Below are 25,787 nucleotides of genomic sequence, written 5' to 3'. Positions count from 1 at the left end.
AGATGTGCCTGCTCTCAGTGTCACACCACCTCTGGAGCAACACCAATTTTGAAGTGGACTGGACTAGAAGTCAGTACCTACATCCAGGTATGATTTAGGTGACTTTGTTTTCAAGGTACAAATGAGGCTTTAATGAAGTCCACGCTCAATCTTAGATTCATTTTTCCCTTCATGCTGCGCATACCTCCACTGAGTTTATTCTCAAGGCACGAATGTCTGACTGCTTTCACTGTAAAGCACTTTTCCACAACCTCCCACCTACCCTTATGGCTTTTATTTCACCACCAAGGAACTACCACAACTCTTGGTACGCTTACAAACAGTCAACATCTCTCTTCCCATTAAAAGATGGAGATACCCTACCCTAAACCAACCATCAATTGGCCAGGGAGGGCTGGTTGTGATGGATCTGTCTGGCAGCACTGCCGTAAGGGTATCCTATGAAACTTTCCTTCCTGTTGAATACAGTCTGAGCTGCTTTGTATTACAAATACAAATTGTATTAAAAGGATGAAGTGTTAACTTAAAGCATTAATGAAACTTATAGGGGGAAAAAAGGCCATAAATCATTTACACGCACAAAAACTAAGAGAATATTTGGATAAAATGCTAATGCCTCCATGCAAATAGAACAGAAAGCATTCAGAGACACATAGATCTATTTTATGTCTCATCTCAGGAATTATCGTTATGCCAGTATCTACGGCGGAACTGAAATGAATTCAAGACACATACCGTATTGAAGTAACCAGCAGTACTTCCCACAGCAATGAAATAATCATTACAGGTTTGACATCTAAATACTGATTTGCACTAATCATGCTTAACTTGTCAGATGTCTGACGATCCCCGAACAATGCAATATATCCATAATCAGTCATTGCAGTGGTCCATAAGTTTTGGATTCAAAATACCAAGTGCTAGGGCATATTTTATTTATACGCTCGATGGCTATGGAACATAATCTTGTCATTGTTCAAACTGCTTAATCTGTCTCAGCATTTAAAATTAAGTTGAAAAGAACCACTAGTGCCTTTAACTGTTCTTAAATTACATTAATTGCATTGTTAAGCACTTTAACAACCTTACGAAGGAAGCTAAGTAAATCACTGCTCGAAAGCACGTCTGTATAAGCACCTCTGAAACTCCATGCACTGGACAGAGCTGTCGATATCCCTGAAGAGCAGAACGAGGACCTCTCATATATGATCAGACCAGAAGCAAATCAAAGCAGAGGCTACTTTTACCATTTGCCCAGGCAATGAACTATGTCAACATCAGCTACTGTAACATCAATATATTGTACGCATGGAGCAATGTGGAGAGTACTGAAGTTACACTGTCATGATACTATTTACGCCCTGTCCTGCTAGCAGGCAACTGATGTCATATGCCTGTATACAACAGAAACAAATTCACAACCTAGAAATTTCTGCTGGCAAGAGATCAACAGGCTGTAATGAGCACTGAAAACAAATGATCCAGCCCTTAGCCAGACCTCAATGATGTCTGCTTGAACTATTACACCAGGCTAAAGCTTCACTGTTTTGACTGCAAAGATGTCATTACCAGCTTCTGCAATAATCTGAAGCAAAGCCAGGGACCACAGCCTTTGGATTTTTAGATCTACAAGCTTATTTTATGGAATCTGCTTTCTTCATCCTGTGTAACTGAAGGATATATACAGGTGTGGTGGTCAAACAGCTTGACAGAAATGTTCTCGTGCTTTTTAAATAAGCATACCTGTACCAACACGCAGAACATTTGAACTTGTATGAAACAGATGCCTTTTGCTGACAAATTCTTATGACAACAACAGGCAGAAGTTAAACCCAATACAGCTCAGAATGTTTTAAGAATAGCAATTATATATCCAGAGATACTTGATATACCGAGAAGAAACAATGGAATGAAAAAGAAATGCAAAAGTTTCAAACCATCTGTATATATCTGCACTGCGTATCAAACCATCTGTATTATATTCTTAGATCAGCAATAGCAAACCACTGGCACCAGTGCCAAGTTTGGCAGCCGAGACGATTTGGACTGCCACCAGCGAGAATGAGCCACCATGCCTTTTAGAATAAATTTTGTAGCAAACACCAAAAGGGTTGATCAACACAGATTATCACAGCTACAACAAGCCAACTAGTTTTAAAAACAGTATTTGCCATCCCACAGGATTTAATTTTATGCTTGCTTGATATCCTCGATGCTTAAAGAAATAATAAAAAAAATGATTAAACTTCTCACTATCCCTGTCCCACAAGGAAATGGCTAAAACCACTCGAGCAGGTTTTGAGCAGCAGAAGCACCTGCACATGGCACCACCAACCGTGGTGCATCACATCAGCCGGTTCAGAAGCACACAGCCGCGTTCAAGCACATCAAACCCCTCAGCAGATGGGTGACACAGGGAGCTGCAGCACAAAACGAACCCTCAGCAGCACTTTGTGCCACTGAGGCACAATGACTCGTCTGAGGCCTCTTGGCTTCCTCTGCGGAGACCCTTCACGGGCCCGCAGGAGCGGCCCACGCGCGTTTGCTTCGTCTTCTCCAGCCCCTGCCTCTGCCACCCTACAGCGCCCTGCTTCTCCCGGGAAATTCCACCTGCCCTTTGAAGTCTAGCCTAAATTTCAAAGGCAAAAATACCAAAATATCCTTGAGGATAAAGGTGCTGATGTAAAGAACATTGACTAACCCCAGTAATTTTATTTTCATATTTTAAAAGGGCCCCAAAATAACTATTCACCACCTTTTCCTCTACTCAAGATTTTGAGAACAACCCGCCTACCAAAAAGTCTCATTCTCTTAGCGCAAAGAATTTTGCATGGGTGGAACTCTTTAGCTAAAAGTGACGATAAATAACACCTCCTCAATCCTGCAATCTCTAGAAACAGTTTACAGGAACCAACATCCTAACTTGATCTGCAGGGTTGAGCCGGAACTTCCCAACCTCCCGTGGCCGGCTGATGTCACTGCCAAGATGTACTACGCACCTACCATCTAGGTAGCACAACTTGGCATCCAACAGCCTCGGTTGTCTGCAATCTTCTGCACCTTCGCTGTGAGAATACATGATCTGATACTCCTTGATATGTTTCTGGGATGTAAAATACTCAAATACAACGTATAACTATGACCAAACATACGAAGAGCTCGTCCATCACACCCTACATAAAGCTTCACAGGACCCTCTACTTTAGTAGAGTGCATGAGGTCATCCCTAAACTGAACGTACAAACCTCTGGTGCCGGATTTTTTTTCAGTATTCACACAGCACCGAGGTGTTAAATCAGCAATGTTAAGCAACATTTTTTCACCCTTTTGTACAGCTTATATATAAACCATGCTAATTGATAAAAAATCACGTCTAGAAGTTCAAGAACTTGTCTGCACGTTCTTCTCAACTCTAAACCTACCGTGCAAAGAAAAGGCCCCCACGTACTTCCCCTCGATGAAATGGGTAGAAGTTAAGGTATTTTTAAACTTATGCATATACTTAACAGAGCACCTCCTGTTGTCTCAAATTAAAGGTATCGAAGAACAGCAGAATAATCTCCTTTCCCCTATAAAACATATTTGCACTTTAAGCTATGCATATTGTTTAAGTCTGTAAGGAATCCTATTATGAGAAACTTATTTTATGAGTCTGCCAAAAAGGATGGTTACCAGAAACATAATCACAGTAAGCAATAAAGGCTGACATGGAGTATATTTCTAAGCAATTATAGCAGGTGTTTTAAAGGCATAAAGCTATATTGTTATAAATCCATTTAGAGTCATGGATATGGAAAAAGTAAAAGGCTACGAGAAGACTGAAACCCTCACGGCAGCCCAATACTGTTCCTGTATCCTTCCCCTGCAGATAGCAGCACCTACAGGACCAACTCCACTACGAATTTTAGCAAGTCCAAAGTACGCCGCGTTAAGCAGTAAGGTACAAGCAGCATTACAAGTGCACGAAGAGCTTTCAAAGGAGGATGCAGCACACACATACATGCTACAAAGCTCAGGAAAATCTTATCACCTAAGGACTGCTAGATCTGTTTTAAACTACTACAAATACTGATTATTTTCAATTTAAGCAGGGTTAAGTGTAATAGATTATACGAAGATGGCTTACAGAGGAAAGATTGGAAGGGGCAGGCTCACAGCCCTCGAGTAGAGTACTTTGCACTGTGCTTTGACAAGTCCCACGCAGGACTTAGATGAACTTGTACGTGAAATCCATCTACAACACAGAACTAGTGGAGGAAATTCAGGGAAAGCTTACTTGCCAATGTAACACGTAACTTTATAGAACAATTGCCAGTTATCAAAATTGCACATGCCAAGAGACAACACTCACTATAAATATGACTACCAGCTATTCCACACAACCCAAAAGCATTCTGCCAAGCCCTCCTTCATGTTCTCTCTCACACAGACAAAGGCCTCAAAGCCATGGGACATCTGCCAAGGAAACAAATGAAGTTAAAAAACCAGAAGAACATGAACATGTACTAACCTAAACTTGCATGTTCTTTCTTCCCAATTCCTCCCCCCAACACCTCCCCCTACAAAGAACACGTCTCAGTTTACTGTACTCTTTTCCTTCTCCCAACCAGTCTTAACTCTTGGACTGATGTTTTAAAGTTTCCCTACCTTTGAAAAAATAATGTTCTGTTCTTAAATGTTTTGCCAGATCTGGACCACACCCTGCCCTCTCCCAAAATCTCGGTTGTTTGTCTCCTATTGCACATAATCAATTATAGCACTTTCAGGTTGTATTTTGCATGGTGGGAGCTGATCCAGGAAAGAGATTGTGCCTGTGTGAGCTTGTGTGTTTACACAAACACACATACATGCATGCATACACATACACACACACACAGACAGCTTTTTAAAATTGTTTTGCTTCCATATAACTTCAGGGGATTTTCCTCAAACTGAGCTTTTTCACTCCTAAGTACATGGTACCTGACATGAAAGGTAGGTGAAAAACTTCCACTTACCAGGTCATGCTAATCACTTAAATTACAAAGGGAAAAAAACAAAATCTTTGTCATTATATCACCACCAGAACTGAGTATCAATCACAAGCAATAGCAGCAGAAAACCCACAAAAACACCCAGCAGATACCGTCGGTTCCACTCTACATTTCACTCTCCCTGTTCTTATTCCCGGATTCAGTGTCAGACACCAACTCTGATGTTTGACAAAAAAGGGATACGGCAGATTGCCCACCAGCCGCATCATGTGCTGCCAAGTGAGAAATACAAGCTTGGAAACAGTCTCAAGATTCCAGCCAGGACAGCAAGGCTCGGAGCATCACAGAAGTGACATAACTGAGCATGGTGGGGAGAGGCTGGAGGGGACATGGGAAGTTACTGCACAAAACAACTCTGCAGGGCATGCAAAGGAGCTGTTTTCTGTACCAAGCACGACAACTTCATCATTTAGGGTGACCAAGAAGTAACTGCTGTTTTCTCCTTCTGATTTTCCTTTTTTTAACTAAGCCTAACTGCAAAATTGCCTTAATTATTTGAATCTGATTTTTTCCAACATATTTTCACTTTTCTGTAAACGTTCTGTACCTAATTTTTCTTTATTTGCTGTGGCAAAATGACCAGCAATCGGCTTCCAGTGCATTCAGCAGAACAATCACCCTGGGTCTAGTTCACAATACGGGAGTCCTGTAACATCTAAAAAGAAAGTTTACATCCCATAAAAGACAAGAATCATCTTGTTAATTTGTTCGGTAGCTAGCACAACAACAGTGTGAACACCACATGCAGACAAAAACTCAATTTGTCTTCAGACAGTTTTTAGAAGACAGACATTTTATCAGCCTATCTGTTAACACTTTCCTTCGGAAAATATGTTTCGCCTGCCAGCAAACAAACAACAAAATAATGTGTCATATCTGTAAAATGAGGGAGAGAAATAACCAGGAATTAGCTTCAAAGTGCTGTAAAAAAATAACAATAATCAAATGCCTGAGATCACCCACGAGCGCAGACCTAACGCGCACGCCCCGTGCTCACAGCCTTGCATTTGCTGCCCTTACAGCCCAGTACCTGCACTCGTGGTCACATTACACAGGGATTCTCCCCAGTTCTGCTGCTGAACGGCCACCAAAGGGACACGATGGCCACGGCTCCAGGTGGCAGTGGGACAGCTGGTGAAGAGTGAAGTCCACTGAGGCCCCACGCTGGGTGCGTGCACCGTGTCGCAGCGCTCACGACCCGAAAAGGCAAGCCGGGCATGAGCGAGGCAGGGGACAGATGGACTCCTCGCTCAACACCTCCTCACAAATCCACACGCACCACTGCGGCCAACTGTCCCTCTGGGTTAGGTGACACGAAGAAGAAAAGCTGGGGTGAAATTCTGTTACCTTCCTGTTCACTTCACCCACCACCAAGTGCTTCATAGGTTTTCAGATTCAAATTCAGGAGCATGGACGGAAACTGTAACTGGCAAACACTGCTCAGGAGTACTTCTGAGTGAGACTTCCAAGATCCTGAAAACATTTTTAGTAAGTTCCATAAACTGTAGTTCTAATTAAGGACTAAATCTGGAGACTAAACACCTCTTTATTTGAGAGCAGGGAGGCTTAAATCTTTTTGTATTAATGCTGAACTATATCATCCGATATTTTTGCTATGACCAACCTATAAAACCTGTCAGCTTCACTCAGTTTACACAGGGCTCTAATTATGTTTAACTAGAATCTGAATGATCTAATTACTTAACATCTTATAGCACAAACTGCTGAGGACATTTGCTCTAGCAACTGGCAAAGGAGCCTGAGAAGTACAGTAAGTGTTCTGTACCCTGCTCAGCACCGCTGGAAGCAGCTCTCCCACCAGGGACAGACCGACTTTTCTGTCCCACCTGAAATTTCTGCTGACTGAGAACAGCCTCGCAAGACCAAATCATCCACCAGTCCAAAGGGAGCAGGCAGGTGAAGGAAAACCCCGAGTGCCAGCATCAGGACAATGGGACTTTTAAGTTTTTCTTTTTGTTTTGATCTTCTTCACCAGGTGAAAACCCAAATCCCTCTCTGTATTTCTGGGGCTCCTTCTCCCACAGTTCTGCAGAAACTCAGGGACAGAAGACCTCCACGAATGCTAAAACCGATGCCAGCCCTACTGCACCAGAGCCAGCAGGGAGCTCCAACACCAGCAAGACTTCAACAGGATTTAACCATCGCAGTAGTTGGAGGGAGCAGATTTGAGCAAAACCAGGGAAAACTCCACTGGGGTCAGTCACAGGGAGAACACCAAGGCTATCCACAAGCAAGCAGCAACATGACAGAAGGGTCCTGTGGCCATGAAGCCCCCTGCCCAGTGTAAGGCCTGGCCAGGGCCTGGCCCTCGGCCTGGCCCCCTGCCATGGCGACGCCATGCTGCGTACCTGCGGGCCGCACGAGACAAGGGTGCCGAAACACAGGAAGCTGCTATCGTGACCCACGTTGCGCAGACGTGTTCCCGCTTTGATCTCTTTTCCTTGAAACCACGGCGCTGTGTACCCAACAGGTCGAAGAAGTAAAACCTAAAGGTTCTGGTTAAAAACCCAGTTAAAGATGCCACTTTCTGTCTTTACTTTTGCTTAATGAACAGATGGAAACCAGCAATAACCATCTGTGTAAGGCAGCAATAACTGTAAAGCACAATAATTCCACAAAAATAAGCTAACAAGGTCACTTAAGCTTTTCTCTAAATGTATACTGCCCGTGACCTTTTTCAAAGATTTCAGATGGAAAACAAAACCAAAACAATTTGGGAAAGATCTTTTGGCACCTCCAATGGAAGAGCAGTTCAATGATGTATCCTGGGGAAATTCCAGTTCAGGAAACAAAGTTCTGCCTTCGAAGATTTTCCCCGGTTTCACAGGGACGTGCTCCTCGCTCCTCCAGCTGGGATGCTATGTCCAGCTTCCCCAGCGGAACCGATCACCCCGACCGAGCAGTGAAACTAAAGCACGAACCATTCCTGCGTGCGCAACATGGCAAATGTTTGGGAATCTTTTGAGATCAAAGCCGCTCTATTAATAAACCTGTGTTTTTATATTGCTCGCAGCTGAAAAATCCAATTAAAACATCACAGTGACCTTTTACCGGAGAACTGAACTACTGTCGCGTTGAGGATAAAGTATCAGAGGGCACCCGAAGATGGGATCCAGCAAAAACTGGGTAGATACAGAAAGATAACGTTACGCTTGTTTTACTTCAGTCACTGGGGTGGTAAAGGATGGCCTAATTCAACAGAAAGATCTGAGAGGCTTTTATTAGGTCTCCAAAGTAGTGTAACTGACAGTTAAACAAACAAAGTGTCAGGCCTTAAGTCAGCATTTAGAAAGTAAATTTCTAATGAAGAGCTGACAATCAAGAAACCGTACAAAGGGGCTGCTGCCAGCCGTCAGCCATCTAAAAACTCGCTAGAGAATGAAAACTTCTTACTGCTGAAATTAACTTCACAATTTGTTGGTAAAATTATTATAGCAAATGAAGAGGGCGTAAAAGCACTACAATATATGACTTCATTTTGCCGTGACACATCTAGAAGCAAATAAGATAAAGAGCAGTGAATGCCTTAAAAAAGTTTTTGCTTTTTTTTTTTTTAAACCAGGCACACCTGCGAACTTGCCAGCTTCCACGTAATCTGCCTGTACCAAACCCAAGTTCACCTGGAAAATGAGCAGCAAGGCGTGCAGCTGTCACTCCCTGGTGCCAGGAGCTTCCACATTTGCTCAGGTGCCTGCAGAAGGCGCCGCCGCCCACCAGCACCTAGCTCTGGGCAGGGTGCTGCAGACACCAGAAGCTGTGAACCCACCCCAGGGGAAGGCCGCGGTGAGCACAGCACCAGCACCAGGCAGGGACCGGAGGAGCCTTTCAGTCCCTGCACTCAGGGGAACGTCAAAGAGACAGCACGTGCAGCAGCTCGGGGGCCTTGGCGACCACTTTCTAAGATTGTGAAAACAACCTGAGCTACTAAGTTCTTCTTCTAATCCTATTTAAAGTAGGTTTTCACAGTTCCAATTTTAGACTTCAAGTCCTATTTACAGGACAGAAAATCCCAGATAGTGACATTAATCAAGTTTTACTTAGCTTGGTGTAAGACGTGGCACATTAAAGAACTAACTGTACTCGGGATATGCCAGGACATCTCAGATACTAATGGATTTTAATTTATTATCTAAAATGAGCTGGTCACAGCACAGTGTCTATGCAGTTTTAATCGTTTGTGCTATGCTTACCATAACAACCCAAGAAAAAAACAAAAAAACAGTTCTAGTTGCAGGAGTTGATGGCACGGAGCACAACAAAGGACTTACAAGGGCTGATAGAAACGAGTATCAGAGGTTACACGAAGAACACAGCTTTACAACACAACTTCCCAAGCAGGAGATTGACCAAACATACATGAAAAGCCTGAAACAGCTCCTCCTCATGAGCACAGAAAATAGGGAAATGTGTTTTATGCACAGAATTGGGAGTGTGGCATTGTAAAACAATTTCGTTTGATTGAACCCTGGTCTGAAGTAGCCAGGGGAACGATGCCCAGACGTGCAGGCTCTAAGAAGCGCAGTACCCGCAGTCCCACAGGATCCAGGCTCGCAGGGGAAAGCTTCCTTCATTACCAAGTGCCCAAATCCTCGGGGTGATCCTGCTCTCCGATCATCTGCCTTACCAAGCCCTCCTGCCCCTCTCATTGTGTGGAAGCCTCCCAGGGTCACCCCAGCAAAGCAGCAAGCATCGACTCAGTTCTGATAACAACAAAATGATAGAAATTGTGAGTTCACACGGTAATTGCGAGCCTGAAGAACGTTTGCTCGAGAAAACGAGCAGGGTGTTGTGCCCAGCAATGGACAGATGAGCTGAAGACACAATATTAGCAAGCTGCCCTTTTCCAGCATCCTAAGAATTTTGATAGCCAGACTCCATGCCAAAGGAAACGTGCAGAAACCTATAAGCAAAAGAAAACAAGAGCTCCTGGAAGAGGATAGAGCTGGCAGAAGGGAAGGGAGGGACAAATCACTGTACTCAGGTCCCCCCACCCCTTTTTTCTTTTTTAATACACCAAACGCTTCTCGTGCTCACATAAAAGAAACTAAGGTTACAATTGTGCAAGCAGCTCTGTACAGAGGTCTCCCCCTAGAAAATCAATTGCAAGACTACTGGCTCCTTGTTACTAAATGTTTAATATTATCCCATCTCCACAATTAGTATTAGAAAAGCAACTATGCTCATACCAGACATACCAAACCCAAGTTATTTGAGTACTATCAATATTAACATGCACACACAAAAGTTGCAACATAAAAATAGATATGTATTTTGCTGACAAAATTAACATGATCATATTTCAGATCACAGACAAAGGGTACATTTTATTTACGTCTGAAAATGAAGCAAACATCTTTAAGTGATAACATGACATAAATTTACTTTGACATGCATATGCAATAAAACCTGTAAATGCCCAATAAAAATAAAATGAAAAATAATTACAGACAAAGCACAAGTATAAATTTTATTGAGCTATTCCGACGACATTTATATTTGACATCAACGAACCAAACAAGAAACAGATTCAAGCTGATTAGAAACCTGAGATAAAGGAAGAGACAGAGAAGACCCTGGATACTGCAGCAGACCGTGGGGAGAGGCTGGAGAGGTTCCTCCGCTCACAACTCAGCCACCGGCCGTGGCAGCAAAGGGCACTCCTTCCCAGACGACCTCAGAAGACTCCGACTACGCATGTGTTAAAAATTAAGCACATGCGATAATGCTTACTGGGTCAGGGCCCTGGTGATAGGCTAAATAGGGGTAAAGCTTATTCACCTTTGCAAAGTTCATCGAGTGCGACCCAGAGCGGTGCTCAGGGGCTCGGCAACCTAGCACCGCGCCCCTCCAGCCCAGCAGCTCCTCGGGAAGTGAAGGCATGCGGGATGAGTCGGTGGTCACCCAAGAGTGGTGCTGCCTCCAGCTGAAGCTCAGGACCTTACTTCTAAGTGATGCAACCACAGGCTGCTGAGCATTAAATTTGACATCTCTACCACTGGGAGCCTATAATGTAAATTTTAAGCAGCCTTTAACGAACAGAGAATCTGAAGGGAAAGTTGCTAAGTTGCGTGTCTTGCCTTCAAACACTAAGCCAAAGCACCTGCTGGTGTGTTGTGAGGTAGAATGTGTGTATGTACGAGTAACTCCAGGTTGCACCTCCATAACCCTTTGCAGGAAAGGTTTTTTCCCAGTGGTTTGGTACCAATCACTAACAACGACCTTTTAGGACATCTGACAACTCAGTTCCTCTTCCACACTCGTTCCTGTAGACACTGCTTCTAGCAACAAGCCTGAAAAACCTCCACAAACCAACGGCGGTATGTCCTCTGTTTAATCTCTTTGAACAGAAATCAAACAGAGGCGCAGAAAGATGCACCATTAACTCTTCTTTATGCTGAGCACAGAATTCGGCAGAAGCCATGAAGAACCACACGCGCTGGCTGACAGCCCTCCATCTCAGCACGCTTCATGTTCTCCAGGTGGAGAACCGCATCGCAGAGCACAGCACAGGCACCACGAGCCACCAGCAGGGCTGGGACCCCCAGCTTACACCAGACCACCACCACCTGCTATCGGCCACTCACCTACTACGAGCCAGCATCAGCCCCCAAGCATTACTCCCCGACATATTCACAGTGTATAGACTTCTGATGAACTGACACACACCAGCTTAAGGTTACCACTCTGGTAAGGGAAGCCCTTTGTTTTCCCTAAAATAAGAGACCGACAGCACCCCGCAGCCTCCAGCACCCAGCGGAGGTACCGGAGCGCCCAGGAGCACGATGTAACCAAACTTCCACTGCACGTCATCACCCGCAGTGCTACGCTTTAGCTCTGCAGTTCAGTTTCTAGAGAAATAAGCCAGGACATTCTCATGCAAAACAAATCATCTTCTTGTGCCTGAGATACATCTGGAGGTTTGTTTGTTTGTTTTCTAGAAACGAAGACTCGCAAGTCAACAGCTATTAAATCACCTTTCAAATTTTGTGAAGTAAGAACAATGACAATACTTCTGTTACTCACAATACCTGAAAATACCATTCAGTGGTTAAGGAACTGCTTAGCTCTACCAGGAACATAAGCCCTATTTGTTACAGGACGGCACTAAAATCTGTCGGCGTGCTCCGGCGCTGTACCACCGCCCTGGTATCTCTGGCGCAGATCTTCCCAGGGTGTTCCCACAAGCACGGCACGGTGGTAAACCCCAGGCTATCCTTTTGTAACACGGGCGAGCGCAGGTGAGCTGGGTTTGGCTGCAACACGGCAGCCAGGCACTTGCTGGGAGACCCTCCGTGCTCCCCAGCCGCACCGCCCCAGTCCTGTGCACGTTCTGAAACACGCTCCCTCTCCTCCCAGCTGTGCTGTAAGGAAAGTTTCTTTTCCAAGCCCTAGGCTTAGGCTCACTCTTTAACTCCTTCCTCCCTTCACCACTTCCCTCTGTGAGCAGCGTCCTTTCCCCCACCCCACTTGTTTCTGTTTCTGTGTCCCTGCAGTGTCACAGACCTCAGCTCGTCACAGGAGAGCCACAGACTGAAGCCACCACTAACCAAAAAGCAGCAGAGGGGATCTGGATTCCCTGTACACATAAAAAAAACACACGGAAGGAATTCCGCGGTGATCCACAGCACAGGACCCCCTCATCTCCACAGCTCAAGCACTGCTTTACAATTTTAGCAGGAATCAGACCACGGTCTGGGCTCACCCGCGTGCTCGTGTGGCTCCAGGCTCAGCTGACCAATAGCCAGACACAAGATCTCCAAACATAAGATCTCGTTTACCAACGCTTTTGCCTAAACTTTCATGTTCTTCACAGAAACCTCGCAGCAGCACTTCCAGGTGCTTGCAGATTCCTTAAGGCACATTTCACAAACCGAAGGTACAACAGGACCCGCTCAGCACTGAGGCACAAGCTCATGCATTGGAGACAGTCCCGGCCTACATCCGCACAGGCCTTAAAAAGCTCATGGCCAGGGCACAGACACGTGGGAACGTAAAGCCTCGAAGGAAGGCAGCTCCTAGATCTCTGTGCATCTGCTTCCAGCTTCCCCAGGCAGGGCTGCCTCTACCTCCACCTCCCCAGAGCAGCCCCCCCGTGATCCACAGAGCTGATCACCCCAGCACAGCGCCCTCCACCCGACCACAGAAGCACACCTCAGGCCCTGGCAAGAGACTTCCTTATTACCCCAACTGCAGACAAAGGCACTAAATTACTGCAAGGCAGGGAAGCGAGCGAGCCGCCAGCAAGGCGAGCAGCCATCAGACAGCATCCGTCTGAAAGACTCCGGCCTCAGACTCCGTCTGCTGCGGCTCTCCCGCACGGAGCCATCGGGTCACCCCCTGGCCTCGACGCTTCCCACCCAGCAGCGCAGTTACTCATGCTCAAACACCCAACGCTGCTAAGCCACAGAAACGCAGCCTGAACTGCTGCAGAGCTCTTGAGAGAGCTGCAACGTAAGCGCCACCCGGCAAGAGCTGTGGGTCTAGCACAAATTCTTTGCTGCCTACTGCTTTCCAAGAAACCCAAGTGTTATTTGACAACAGGGGAGACCACTGTTACATCCAGCAACCTACACCCAACATCCGTAGGCTCTGCATTTCATTTTTTTAAGAACTTAACTCTGTTAACGTTCAGTTTTCTGTTTGGATTTCCACCTATTTCATAACCCGGGCAATGCAACATGCTGTATTTTTTCAGTATAATTAACAAGAAAAGCAGAAGTGACAGATGTATTTGCCTTGTCAGAGCAGAGAAAACAAAAACAAGTTGCAAACATACATCCCACAACCTGAGTAAGACTCATCTTTAGCACTTTAAGGACATCAGCTATCCTGATCACGAGGCCTAATTTTTCTCATCTTTCCTGGTAAATTCAACCCTACACTGAAAGCCTGTGCATGGGGACTCTTGTACAAATGTCTGCCCCCAGACTTCTTGGCTTCTGCTAACGACCCCATTTCAGCTTTCTCCTGCTCAGCTTCAGATCTTCGTCCCCACTCCTTCAGGCATGCAGTGTAGGAATATCATCACCACATTCTGGCTCCAGAAAACATCACATTTTCACCACCTTGCCCATTAAGTACACAGGAAACAGCCAAGCAAAAAGATAAGCAAACAGCAAAATGCAAAGAACACAGGCAAGAGAAACCTGGATATCCAAGACAGGAACACACAACCCCGCTCACACCCCAAGCCAACGAGCCCTGCCTGCTGGGTGTCTGAAATAACAGCAGACACTCACGTATGCATCTCCTCTTCCCATAGATAAACTGCCTTCATTCGCAGCCTCAGTGTGATCAAACTGAAACTTGGGGTTGTGCACTTCTCTACATCCATGCATTACAAATCAGCTCGCAAATAAAGAATAATTGTTCACTGAAATTTTAGACTGCATGTATTTTTTTCTTTAACAAACATTTCGCCCATTACTTATTTGGTATTGTCACACAGAGCCAAGCAGCACAATCTCTTTTTCCAACACATCCCAACCATTGCCATATTCCAAATCCCCACTACTGCATTTCTCGATACATTATCCAATTAACTACAAAATTGGCATACCAGCAGTCTGACTGAAACGTGCCCTAATTCTGCCATGCTTCAGATGGGCATTATTTCATCTGAGGAACAAGAAAGAGGGCTAGCAAAGCTTTCAGAAATTTCCTTCTGAGGAACAGATTCAAGAATCCTAGGGAGGCCAAACTGTCAAGCCAGAAGTACGGTGTGGACCCTTAGTACGTCATGCATGCTGGATGCCCAGGGATGCTGCTCTGACCACCACAAAAAGCCAAATTTGCCTATTTCAGGCAAACAAGGGCTGGCAGAGTCGACTGGCAGCGGCGTCCTGTCTTTCAGGTATCCGCAGCCCTCTGGGTTCTCTCTCTTGCACCTTCTCGCAGAACTGCCAAGTTGCTTTCAGCACCCGTATCTGATCGGGTGGGGGAACAGGAATGCACTTTCAGCAGCTAAAGACTCCTCTTACTGCATGTTTAGCTACCATCACAAATAACCGAGAATTGACTACTTTTAGGACAGATACAAATTCTGCAGAGCTCTGTATGGGTAAACAAAATTAATGCTAAGATGCTAATTCCACTTCTGATGAAGCATGGCAACTCTTCACTTACAGCAAATCGGCTCGTGCTCCAGTACAATCAGACCCAAGGAAAAGATGCCAAGAACTCCACCTGTTTCTAATTAAATAATTCAATAGCTTCATTATTTAAACGCTACTCATTACTACTTAGTTTTTCCAGATGTGTTACAAATTTTGTAATGGTATAGTAAGATCAATGGTTTACCTTAAACATTTAGTCACAGCAGACATAAAACTAATACTCTATCCTCATATTAATCATATATGATGCGATACTGGGATGAGATTTACCAAAGGAAAAAAAAACACAAGCAAGACTTGGGGTTAGATTTTAGTTCTGTAGCCTGATGGTAACAAGTTATGCCGTTCTGTTCAAAAGCAACAAGAAACTGAAGAAGCTGTACTTTTCACTAGCATGCGTGCCTGCTCTAAAAAGCTTTGAGATTTTGAGACTCGTGCTTATTTGCAGAACGCTTCAACACGCAGTGCGTTCGGTTTTCGAGCAGTACTAACTTTTTCCATTCATCCTGCAGACGCAGCTTAGATCTGAGAGGCAAGCTAGGCTTACTCGAGCAGTACTGCTGGTCGGAGAGGTACGGCTTGCCCGCCTGCGTCTGCCGATACAGGCACACAGAGGCACACACGCACGCTCAGAAACACCAACCAGAATCTGGAACAGGACAGCATGCAGCACCCACAGGCTTGTTTTCCTGCTCACCAGCAGAGGGGTGTTTTTATGGGGGAGGTGATGGCAAGAGACACCAAAAAACAAGAGCCGTGAGCGAGGACCTGGCCAGCAGCAGGTAACAAGCTTCACTCTGCCGCAGGTCCAGCCGACTGGGATAGCACGACACCTCCCAAGAGGAGACCTGCTCCTATCTCGAGGGCACCAGCACTGCCCCGGTGCTTTAACTCGCATTTATGGCCACAGCATTCACCGTCTGCGAGGGTCTGTTTTCTCTACAACTCCTTCACCATGAGTTATCAAACACGGATCCACCTTCCGCAGCAAACTCACGCAGAAATGATGCCATGCCAATTTCATCACTTCTTTAGGAAATGCAACTAACCTTCGCTGTAAAATAAAAGTCTGCATGCATGGGTTTGAGGTACAGTCTCAAGCGAAGAGCCGTGTTTGGTACTTTTAGGAAACCGCCATTTCTGCACGTCATATTCCGTTTGTGAACAGACCTTTTTGTTCTTTAATCCGAGTTCTGAATTATTTAACCCTGCCTCCAACTCTTGAAATCTCTCCTCCTACAAACAAGAGGTTGTTTAGTGAACGGAAATAAATAATTAAAAGAGTCAGACCCTACAGTGGTCTTGGCTCCGTTTTTAATTAATATTGACACAATCCCGAGAAACCTGCTGCTTAATATTACAAGGCAGGTCGGAGCTCATCAACAGTTAAATGCCCTCTAACAGAAGGCAGAAGAGGAAGTTGTGAGCAGGCAGCATGCACGTCGCGCCGCTGCCAGGAACACGGGCACAGCCTCATCCTCAGCTCCTCAGAACTTTCTTGCGCAGCAAAACGACAGCTTTGAAGCCACCGAGCCCACAGCTGGGAGAGCTGGACTTGGCAGGGCACAGGCGGAACTACGCTAAGCACAAGTCCTTCGCGTTTTTGCCCTGGAATAGGGTAAAGAAAGTACGGAAAAGGGCAATTTTTACTGTCTGTAATTCCACACTCAAAAGACATGATTACAAATGAATGGGGGGAACAAACAGCTCTGTAAGACTGAGCTTCACACTCGGTAACGATAGATTTAATAGCATATTGCTTCATCTGCAAGTGGGAGTAAATATTACACTACCTCTTCATGCAGATGGGTGGGTAAAAAAAAATAAAAAGCTAATTTGAAACAAATTAACTACTCTGCCTAGGGATGAAAGGTCCTCTCTCCCTCTCTGGTCACTCCAGGACTCTCCGCAGGCAGGCTGAGCACAAAGTTTGTTGGGTACGGACGGCCTGGTGAATCTGCCATGAGGTGAGCAGCCCCAATCCACAACCCGTACAAATAATCGCAAGTTCTCGGGACCAGGTAACGAACACTGCTCAGACAGCTCAGAGCTGGCACTACAGGCGTGCTTCAAAGGAGAGCCTACAAGCTGCTCGAGTCAGCCTGTCACATCGAGCCTGTAAAAATAAGATTAAGGTTTGTAGAGTGATACTCCACAACAGGTTTTACAGTATGCACAGAAATTAAATTATAATAAAAGTGAGTGGTTTTTTTTTTTCAAACTAAAAACAGAATGGAACAATCTATCAAAATGCCATTTGGCCGCGTTCATTACATTTTAGAATTTAATTTACATGATAGATACTTTAGCGTAATATATTTTAATCAATAAGCATTTCTGAGGGCTTTATTTTATAGGAAATATTCAGAGTTCCCCGCCGTTAAATGTAACGCCGCAGCAGTGACGTTCCGAGTGTTTATTTTTCTATGCTAAGCAAGTACAACCACGCATACACAGAGGCAAAAGTCCACAATTAAAGATGTCAGACCTTGTTTAAATACATCTTAATTTAATCCATTTTATTTTATACAATTCTACATCTGGACCTCATTTTCTGTATTCCTGTAGGTATTCTGGGTCGCTATTAAGAATCCTTTCAAGTGAGGAAAGTTCAGCCAAGTCTACCTTAATCCAAAGCCTTTAAAAGAAACAATAAAACACGAAAGCAGCTAAAAAAAAAAAAAAAAAAAAAAAAAAAAAAAAAAAAAAAAAAAGGCAGACGGAGAGGGAAAGGCAGCGCCTCACCCCACCTCCCGATGCACCTGAGAGCCGGCAGGGACCGGGGCCAGCACCTACCCCAAGCGGCTCCGCACTGCCCGGGGAAGCTCGGGGGGGGCCCGGCCCCGCTGCCCCCCGGCCCCGAGGCACCGTGATGCCACTCGGGCCGGGCCCGTGGGGGGCTCCCAAACCGCACCGTCCGGCCTCGTCCCCTCAACAGGGGCACGGAAGCGGCCGCCTGAGCCCCCCCCGGCCGGGCGCCCCCCGCTCTCCTGTCAGAGAGCGGCCCCCGCCTCCCGTCACGCTGCCCCCCCCCCCCCGCCTCACCGGGCCGCCCCCAGCCCCTCGGGGCGCGCTGCCCCAGCCCTGTGACCCCCAAAAAACAGCCCGGATCCCCCCGTCCCTCTCTTCTTTCCCCTCCCTCAGCTCCCCACTGCCCCCCCGGGGCCGGCCGGAGCCCCCTGCCCGGCGGCGGCTGAGGGGGGAGAGCACCGGGGGGATTACACCGGGGGGGTGCGGACCGGAGGGTGGTGACTACAGGGAGGGAGCACCGTGATGGGGGTGAAACCGGGGGGGGTGACAAGCACTGAGGGGGGAGCACCGGGGAGGGATGAAGCACGCAGGGAGTGACACCGGTGGGGGGGGGAGTACCGGGCGAAGGGTTGCACCGCGGGGGTAAGGACCGAGGGGGGAAGCACTAGAGGGTTTAGCACCGGGGGGGGGGCCCCGGCACCCCTGGGCCGGCACCACAGCGCCCCCAGCCCCCGCCGCTCCGCGCCTGCACCGCCGAGCCCGGCCGGCTCCCCGCGCCCCCCCGCCCGCACACCCCACACAAAGTCCCGGCACTCGGGAAACTTTCCCCCGGCCGCCCCCCGGGGCTGAGGGAGGCGGCGGGGAGCCGGGGCGGGGAAGGGCCGAGCGGAGCCCCGCAGAGCGGCGGCCCCGGGGTACCGGCGGGGGGGGGACGCGCACGGGAAGCGGGCAGAGGGCAGCCCGGGACGAAGCGGGCTGGAGCGGCGGTGGCGGCCCCGGTAGCGCCGGCTCCGGCGCCATCTTGGGCTGATCGATGAATTGAACAAAGGGGATCGATTTCCGATGGGGCCGCCGATCGGGGGCGGGGGGGTTGGGGGGGCGAGCGGAGCGGCGCGGCCGGGCGGAGCGGGGGGATCCTGCGGGCGGCTGCGGGAGGAGGAGGAAGAGGAGGAGGAGGAGGAGGAGGAGGAAGGAGGGGGGGAGGCCGGGCCCGAGGGAAGGCGGAGAAGGGGAAGGGAAGGGGGGCGGGGGGGGTCCGGCGGCGCGGCCCGGCCGGTGCGGCGAGCGGGGGAGCCTGACCTGCAGCTGCTGTAAATCAAAGCGCTTCCAATATTGAAACATCGATCCCACATTGGCCGCCATCTTGAGACATATTGAGACAGAGTGAGCGGCTGATCGAGGGAGAGAGAGGGGCTGGAGTTCGGGAGCCGGGAGGGAGGGGGAGGGAGGGAGAGAGGGAGGGAGGGAGGGAGGGAGGGAGGGGGGAGGGGGGGGGCAGGAGGAGGGGCGGGGGGGGGCAGGGGGGCGGGAGGCGGGCGGGGAGCGCCCAAATCCCGGCCTGGAGCCCGCCGGCGGCCGGAACGCGGAGTCAGCCCCGTGCGCTGGGGGGGGGGGGGGGGGGGAGAGAAGGTGGGGGGGCGGTGCGATCATAGAGACCCCCTCCCCCAATGTGTGTGTGTGTTTGTGTGTGTGTGTGTCATCCCCCCCCATCCCCGTGCTTGAGGGGGGGGGGCACGGCTGGGGGGGTATTTGGGATTTGGGGGGGGGTGTTTGGGTTTGGGGGGAGGTATTGGTTTTGGGGGGGGAGTTGGGATTTGGGGGTGATTTGGGATTTGGGGGAGAATTAGGATTTAGGATTTGGGATTTAGGATTTGGGGGGGATTTGGGGAGGGGGGCATTGCCCACAGCCCTCCCACTCCAAGCTTGGCCCCCCCCCCAGTGTGTTGGTGGTGGCGGGGGGAGCAGGGGGACCCCCACATCCCCACCAGCCGCACCGTCGTTAGCGGGGTTCATGGAGGCGCGGGCAGGCGCCCATGGGGCCATTGCCCCTGGCCGCCGGCTCGCAGAGGGTGGCTAACACCGGGGTTGGAAAATCAGCTCATAGCTTCGTGCGGCATAGCCATAGAAACGGAGAGCACAGGGATGAAATAACTTATTTTGTTCTAAACAATAACGCGTCCATAAACGCGATTTATTTCCCTCCCCCTTGCGCCCACCCCGATGAGCACGGTGGGTTTGGGGCACAGCTCGGCCCCACAAGCTCTGGGTGGGCAGCCCGCGCGCCCACCGTGGCCCTGCAGCGTGCCTGATGCCTCGCGGGTGGCCCCGTGGGACTGAGCCCGCTGCATCGCACTCCCCAAGCGCTGCCGCTGCCGCTGCCTCGCACTGCCTCATCAAAAGGCAAATAAATAGATCTTCCTCCAGGAAAGTAAGCGACGGTGGATTTTTCGTCAAACAGTATTTGATCATCAAGTGAATTTAGTGCTCGCTCAAGTCGGCGGGCTGACTACTTGAAAATGGCTCTGTCTGTCTTTGGAGAAGTTACGGCACTGACAGCGGCGGAGCGGCTGCTGCAGACTATTTCCCAATCTGCTGCCGTCCTCCTTTGGAGGAGCACCATCGCTTCAGCCTCCATTTCCACTTTTTGCTGAGGCTGCTGCTCACAAAGCTCCTAATTGCAACGGCGGGTTTTATGTTAACGAGTCCCACCTAAGGATCAACCCGACAACTGTAGACCTTCGCATTTTTGGTTGGCCGTACCGGGAATAAAACTAATGGCACTAGGGTACGAGAACGCCGGGCCTCTGCCTGCCCAGCTGGGCTGGGCACGCTGCGGGCTCGCAGCACGTGCGGCCGTCACGGGGCTGGTAGGGGAATGAAGCCCCTCGCCCTCCGGAAAGCGTGTCCAGGGCTGGCAGCGGGGGCTGCCGAATGGGAGGCCGGGGGGAGGCCGGGGGGCTTGGCCGGGGCCCCCCTGCTGCAGGCAGAGGGTGTCGGGCGCGGCGGGCGTCTGCAGGGATGGAGCCCTGCGAGCCTCCAGATTCTGACTAACAACGTAACCGGTTTGGTAGCTCTAAAATAGGATTTTAATCCTGGGAAGCATCATTTCACATTCCAGTGATCTAATCAAAATCCTCTCCTCTAATCTCTCCATGGTCCCCCCTTTCTAGATGAAAGAGGCTGGAGTTCCTGTCTTCACCCTTTCTCCGCTGCCTCCCTGCTCTACCAGTCTGTTCTGTGTCCAGGCAACTGCAAAGAGACATTTCAAAGACTCCTGCCGTGCCATGTAGATGTTTTCTCTTGTTAGTTTGGACTGCAGGTGTGTAAGCCTCAAGGATGAAGTATCGTGGTGCTGTTTTAGGTTTGGGGCATACAGTCATAGTACAATAAATCACATAGTAATGTTCCACTTTGAACGCACACGCACAGAAAAAGGAAAAGAAAAAAGCATCTGACCTGAATCATTTTCTGGAAACACATCTGGTTAAAATCCAAAGTTTTAAATTGAGTAATATTTTAAAATACATTTGGTAGGTATTAAATTACAGTGTTATATCTGGTAATATTTATGATACTAATGTGTTAAGCAGAGGTTTATATCTGTCAAGAAATATGAATGATTGTCATATGGGGTAGCAAATGTATCCTGATATAAATAATATTTTATGATATTTTTAACATTATTGTAGTCTTTTTGCAGGAGTTACATCTTGTCACATTATTGCCAATTTGAAATAAAAGCTCTGTGGCTAGATACCAAAGCTTTTTAGCTGTATAATTTTCAATAGGAATAAACAGCACGGCTGATTTTAGGAAGTACTGAGAAACCTTAGCTCTGCCAGCAGACAAATGCTGAGCACCTATAATTCCCGTTGCCTTCAGTGCAGGATCAGGTCCCTTATTTGCCATTTTGTGTGGCAACAAGCCTGAGGAAATCTTGCTTGACAGCTCCGTGTTCTGAAAGTGCTGTATTTCTTCGGGCTGGATTCTGCAAAGATCCTGCAGGGTACAGAGCTCCTCGGAGCAAGAGGTAATTTGCTTCGTGTTTCTGCCGAATCGTACCCGTGTCAGACGGAAGAAGGATCATGGAAAATTTGGTGCACCCTGGCAAGAGGCCGGTTAGAATAAAGTTTTCTTGGATTACTACGTTTTTCAGAAATCGGTCCCGTGTGTTCATCTGAGGAAGGCTTTCTTAAGGTTAGATTTGATCTGTGTAAATGCTAACTTCTTTCAACATGCACTAATAGAGTACTGAAAAAGTAAGTACAGTGTATTTGCAGTTTAAATCTAAAATGATGGCAATTACTAACAGTGCTTCAGTCATGCTTGCTACGTCCAAAGTGTTTGAAAGAATGTTGTACAGATTTCTTTTTTATTTTCTTCCAGGTATAGACACACAGGCACCATTTTAGGAATCAAATACTTAATTAAAATTCGTTTCCCATTAATGTCACCATGTCAGAAAATGTCACTAATACAGATGTTTAATTAACACAGTTGCTCTACCACCTGCATTGGGCCATCAATGGCAATCGGTCTCGTTATGCTTCACGTGTCATTGTCCAGAATATTGAGGAAAAGGGACCTTTATTCCAAGGGCCCCAAACTTGTCAGAAACAATTCATTGTCACAGCCGCTCCTCTGGGCAGCAGTCTGCATTCATTAAGACATTTTGGACCATGAGTCCAGTCCTAATCACTGGACTTGGGCTTCTGTTTGCCTTAGTGAATCTAGCTTATTTCCTTGCCCAGGACTCTGAGAACTGCGAACTGCTCAGCAGGGCTGTAACTTTGAGTCTCTTCTCCATTGATTCTGTTGTGTTCTTTGCATCTTTTTCACCTTAACTAACTCCCAAATGTCAGTTCCCATCACAGAGTTCCTCTAGAGCCTTTTCTGTACCCCTTCCTGCTCCTTCTCCAGCCCATTCCTTCTTCAGTTTCCTGGCTCTCATCTTTGCATTTTCTTCAGCTGCTTCTTGTCCCCAGCTGCCTGGCTCTACGTGCCTGTTCCCTGTGAAAAGGAGGACCTCATGCCAAAATCCCTCAGTCCAAGGAATGACAAGGAATAGAGACAGACAAGCAGACAGGTACTTTATGATGCTGGGAGATTTAGCCCACATTAAGATCAAAACTCATAGGTCTTTAACACCACAGATTTTTTTCCCCAGTCGTTGTTAGTAACTCTGGTTCCACACTGATTTATGTCTGTCATAGTAGCCAGGGGGTTTGCAGCACATAAATTGCAGAAAAATTGACAAGCAATGTGAACACAACAGTGTGGACACAGTGATGTTTATCGGCTTGGGGAACTCCCCGGGCTGCCAAGCGGCTGGGAGCTGGGGAGAAGCCCCACAGCCACCTGCCTGCCCTTACCTCAGTGTCCACCTGCAGTCAGTGGCAGAGACAGGAGACTGAGCTGGTCAGACCCATGTTCTGAAGTGGCATGGTGGTTCCCACCTTCTTTGGTACTTCCTGGAAATGTTGGCACAAATCACGTACACTGTGGCAAACATGATCTAAGCATGACATCCTATGAGTAGTACCTAGTCACAGATGCCCACTGGTAGATGGAAGAGAAGAAAGCAATTCTTACAGAGGTCAGGGAAAACAGCCACAATTGAAGGCAAAGTAAATTTGGGCAGCGTGGTTACTTGCTCTTTAGCTCTGAAGACATTCATAAGTATCCAGCATAACCCACAACAGATCTTCTTTGAGGATTTGTGGATTAACCCACACCAACAAGAGCGTGTGATGGCATTGTAGTGGTATTCTCTGCCACGCACAGAAGGAGTTATTGAAGATCCCAAAAGAACAAATACATCAGTCTGCCTAGTGAGTTGAGTCAGTCTTCCCAGGCTGGCTATGTTTGCAACAGTTCTGTTAAATAACTGCTTTTCTCATGGTATATTCTATCCAGATGCATATTCATGTTTTGGCCAACGTAACCAATAACATCACCCGTAGGCGATCAAGAGAATTAGAGAAGAAGAGGACCCATCAGGTTATCCCCTCCCTGGAGCTGGCAGGGAATAACAGTTTCATACTGAACCTACGTAAGTGAATGGCTCATACCAGCATCAATTTGTCAGCATTGCCCTCGCCTGACTGCCTCATCCTGTGCACAGGCTGATACCAGAGGCAGCGTTGTGCTGGACGGGAGGTGCGGTGAGCCCACAGGTGCCCGTTGTGGCTGGGCAGGGCTCGTGCTCCCTCTGGCACCATCCTCTGCCTTAGGCTGCTCTGTTCACCTGGGCATTTATCGCCTCTGTCCTTCAAGGGTTGGGAGATAACTTCGTAGGTTATGGTCCTAGGGAAAATTCCCACCTTTTTTTCTCACTTGGAACCTTTCACTTATTCTTTACCTCTTACTGGTTTCTGTTAGTTTTTGAACATCTTTTTTCAGCAGTATTTAAGTCTTGCTATTCCTATCATGAATTTCCTCAACCACTCTGTACAGCCCCTTCCTCACTTTGGGCTCTTGCCCTTCCAGGTCCCTCCTGCTCGGTCAGGAATCCTCTGCCCCCACCAGACGTTTCTTCCAGTTTCTGCAAAACCTTCAGGTCATAATATTTCACATATTACCTAAGAATAAAAAGCCAAAAACAGCATGATCAGTTTAAATTCCTTTCTGTTTTCTGAACCTCAGCTGGGCTGATTGTATTCTGCCTGCTTTGTGCCACTCCCCCGTGGCAGGAGAGCAGCCTTAGTGGCTGTACTGGGGCTGGGAGCTGTGTTCAGCTGCTGTCACAGGTCTTTTTGTGACATGAAACAATTCACCGAATCGTCACTCAGTTTCTGTAAAATGCTTGTGGTCACCAGGAGATAAAAATCCTGTGGTGACTGTGAGGTGCTTGCACCTTGCAGGTCCAGGATTGCAGGAAGGAGATGGAGGGAAGCGTGCACGTCAGCCAGCTCGGAGGGTGCTCCCTCACCTACCGGCTTCCCTTTCATTCCCTTCCAGATAGGGCCCGTAAAGCAGGTGAGTGTAAAGCTGATGCTATCTTGGAAAGGAAAAGAGAGAAAAGCTTCTTCTTTCACTTTCCAGTCACTCAGGCTTGGTGTGGCAGCTCCCTCTTGCTGGGGAGGGAAGAAGGGAAGATCGCTCTGCTCCCCTCCACCAGCCGGGCTCTGGGCTGTCCCCACACCACTGGGGATGTCCCAGGTGGTCACACCCCTCGTGCCGGGTCCCCTGCAGGTGCCAGCTCAGCCCCATGTCGGCGCGGCTGGCTCCAGTGCACGGGTGCCAAGGGGAGAGGCATCCGCGCCTGGGCCCTGTTGCAACACGCAGGGACGGGAGACGAGAGGCAGACGGGTGTACGGGGACGGAGAGACAGGTGTGTGCGGAGATGGGGAGATACCGACACAGACAGACTTGTCCGCCTCCTGCGCCGGTGTAAAACACATCCTTGCACACTGCAAGGGCTGCGGCGCCTGCTGGGGAGGGATGTTGAGGATGTTCGAGGTGGTTTTTCTTCAAAAAATGCGTGTGAAATTTCATTTTGGGAAGCACGTCTTTTCTTAGAAACACAACTGTGACTTGCTTGGCACAACTGTGATTTTCTGCAAACACAACTGTGTTTGGGGTTGTTGGATCTGAATGCTAGGGTAGGAGAAACAGTAATTCTGGATTAACGCAGAAAGGGAGAAAACAGACACCCTTCGAGTAAGCCACAAGTTCACTGCAGCTGCCATACACTGGCACAAATTGACGCGGCGTTCCACAGGGTGCATTTTAGTGTGGATAACCTGTGGGCTGCCCTATTTTTGTGCGACACTCAGCCAGGTCTCGTAGAGCCAAGCGAATGGAAAGCACAACACGATTCCCAGCTCAGCACGAGTCTCTGTGCAGGTACACTGTACGAAGGCCA

General features: G+C 48.0%; 1 protein-coding gene and 1 long non-coding RNA gene across 26 annotated transcripts in view; one reads left to right on the top strand and one right to left on the bottom strand.

Annotated features, from left to right (window-relative positions):
* The window catches only part of CUX1 (cut like homeobox 1), a 270,215-nt gene extending 248,915 nt beyond the window's left edge, over positions 1-21,300 (bottom strand). For 14 of the 25 annotated variants that reach the window (XM_040532644.1, XM_040532621.1, XM_040532622.1 and 11 more), the window contains exons 1-2: positions 21,091-21,300; positions 19,220-19,303 (exon numbers count right to left, since the gene is read on the bottom strand). In XM_040532644.1, the coding sequence (XP_040388578.1) occupies positions 19,220-19,303; positions 21,091-21,300 (294 nt within the window). Of the gene's footprint in view, positions 1-19,219; positions 19,512-21,090 lie in introns of those variants that run through there. The other 11 variants (XM_040532645.1, XM_040532625.1, XM_040532627.1 and 8 more) reach the window with 2 other exon arrangements.
* On the top strand, positions 19,215-21,672 carry LOC121057897. Its single transcript, XR_005814006.1, has 2 exons — positions 19,215-19,303; positions 21,091-21,672. It is a non-coding gene; the product is annotated as an uncharacterized LOC121057897 (long non-coding RNA).
* Positions 21,673-25,787: the final 4,115 nt, after the last annotated feature.

The sequence above is a fragment of the Cygnus olor genome, chromosome 20 (assembly GCF_009769625.2).
Source record: "Cygnus olor isolate bCygOlo1 chromosome 20, bCygOlo1.pri.v2, whole genome shotgun sequence".
NCBI lineage: Eukaryota > Metazoa > Chordata > Aves > Anseriformes > Anatidae > Cygnus > Cygnus olor.
This window is presented reverse-complemented; position numbering and strand designations above follow the sequence as displayed.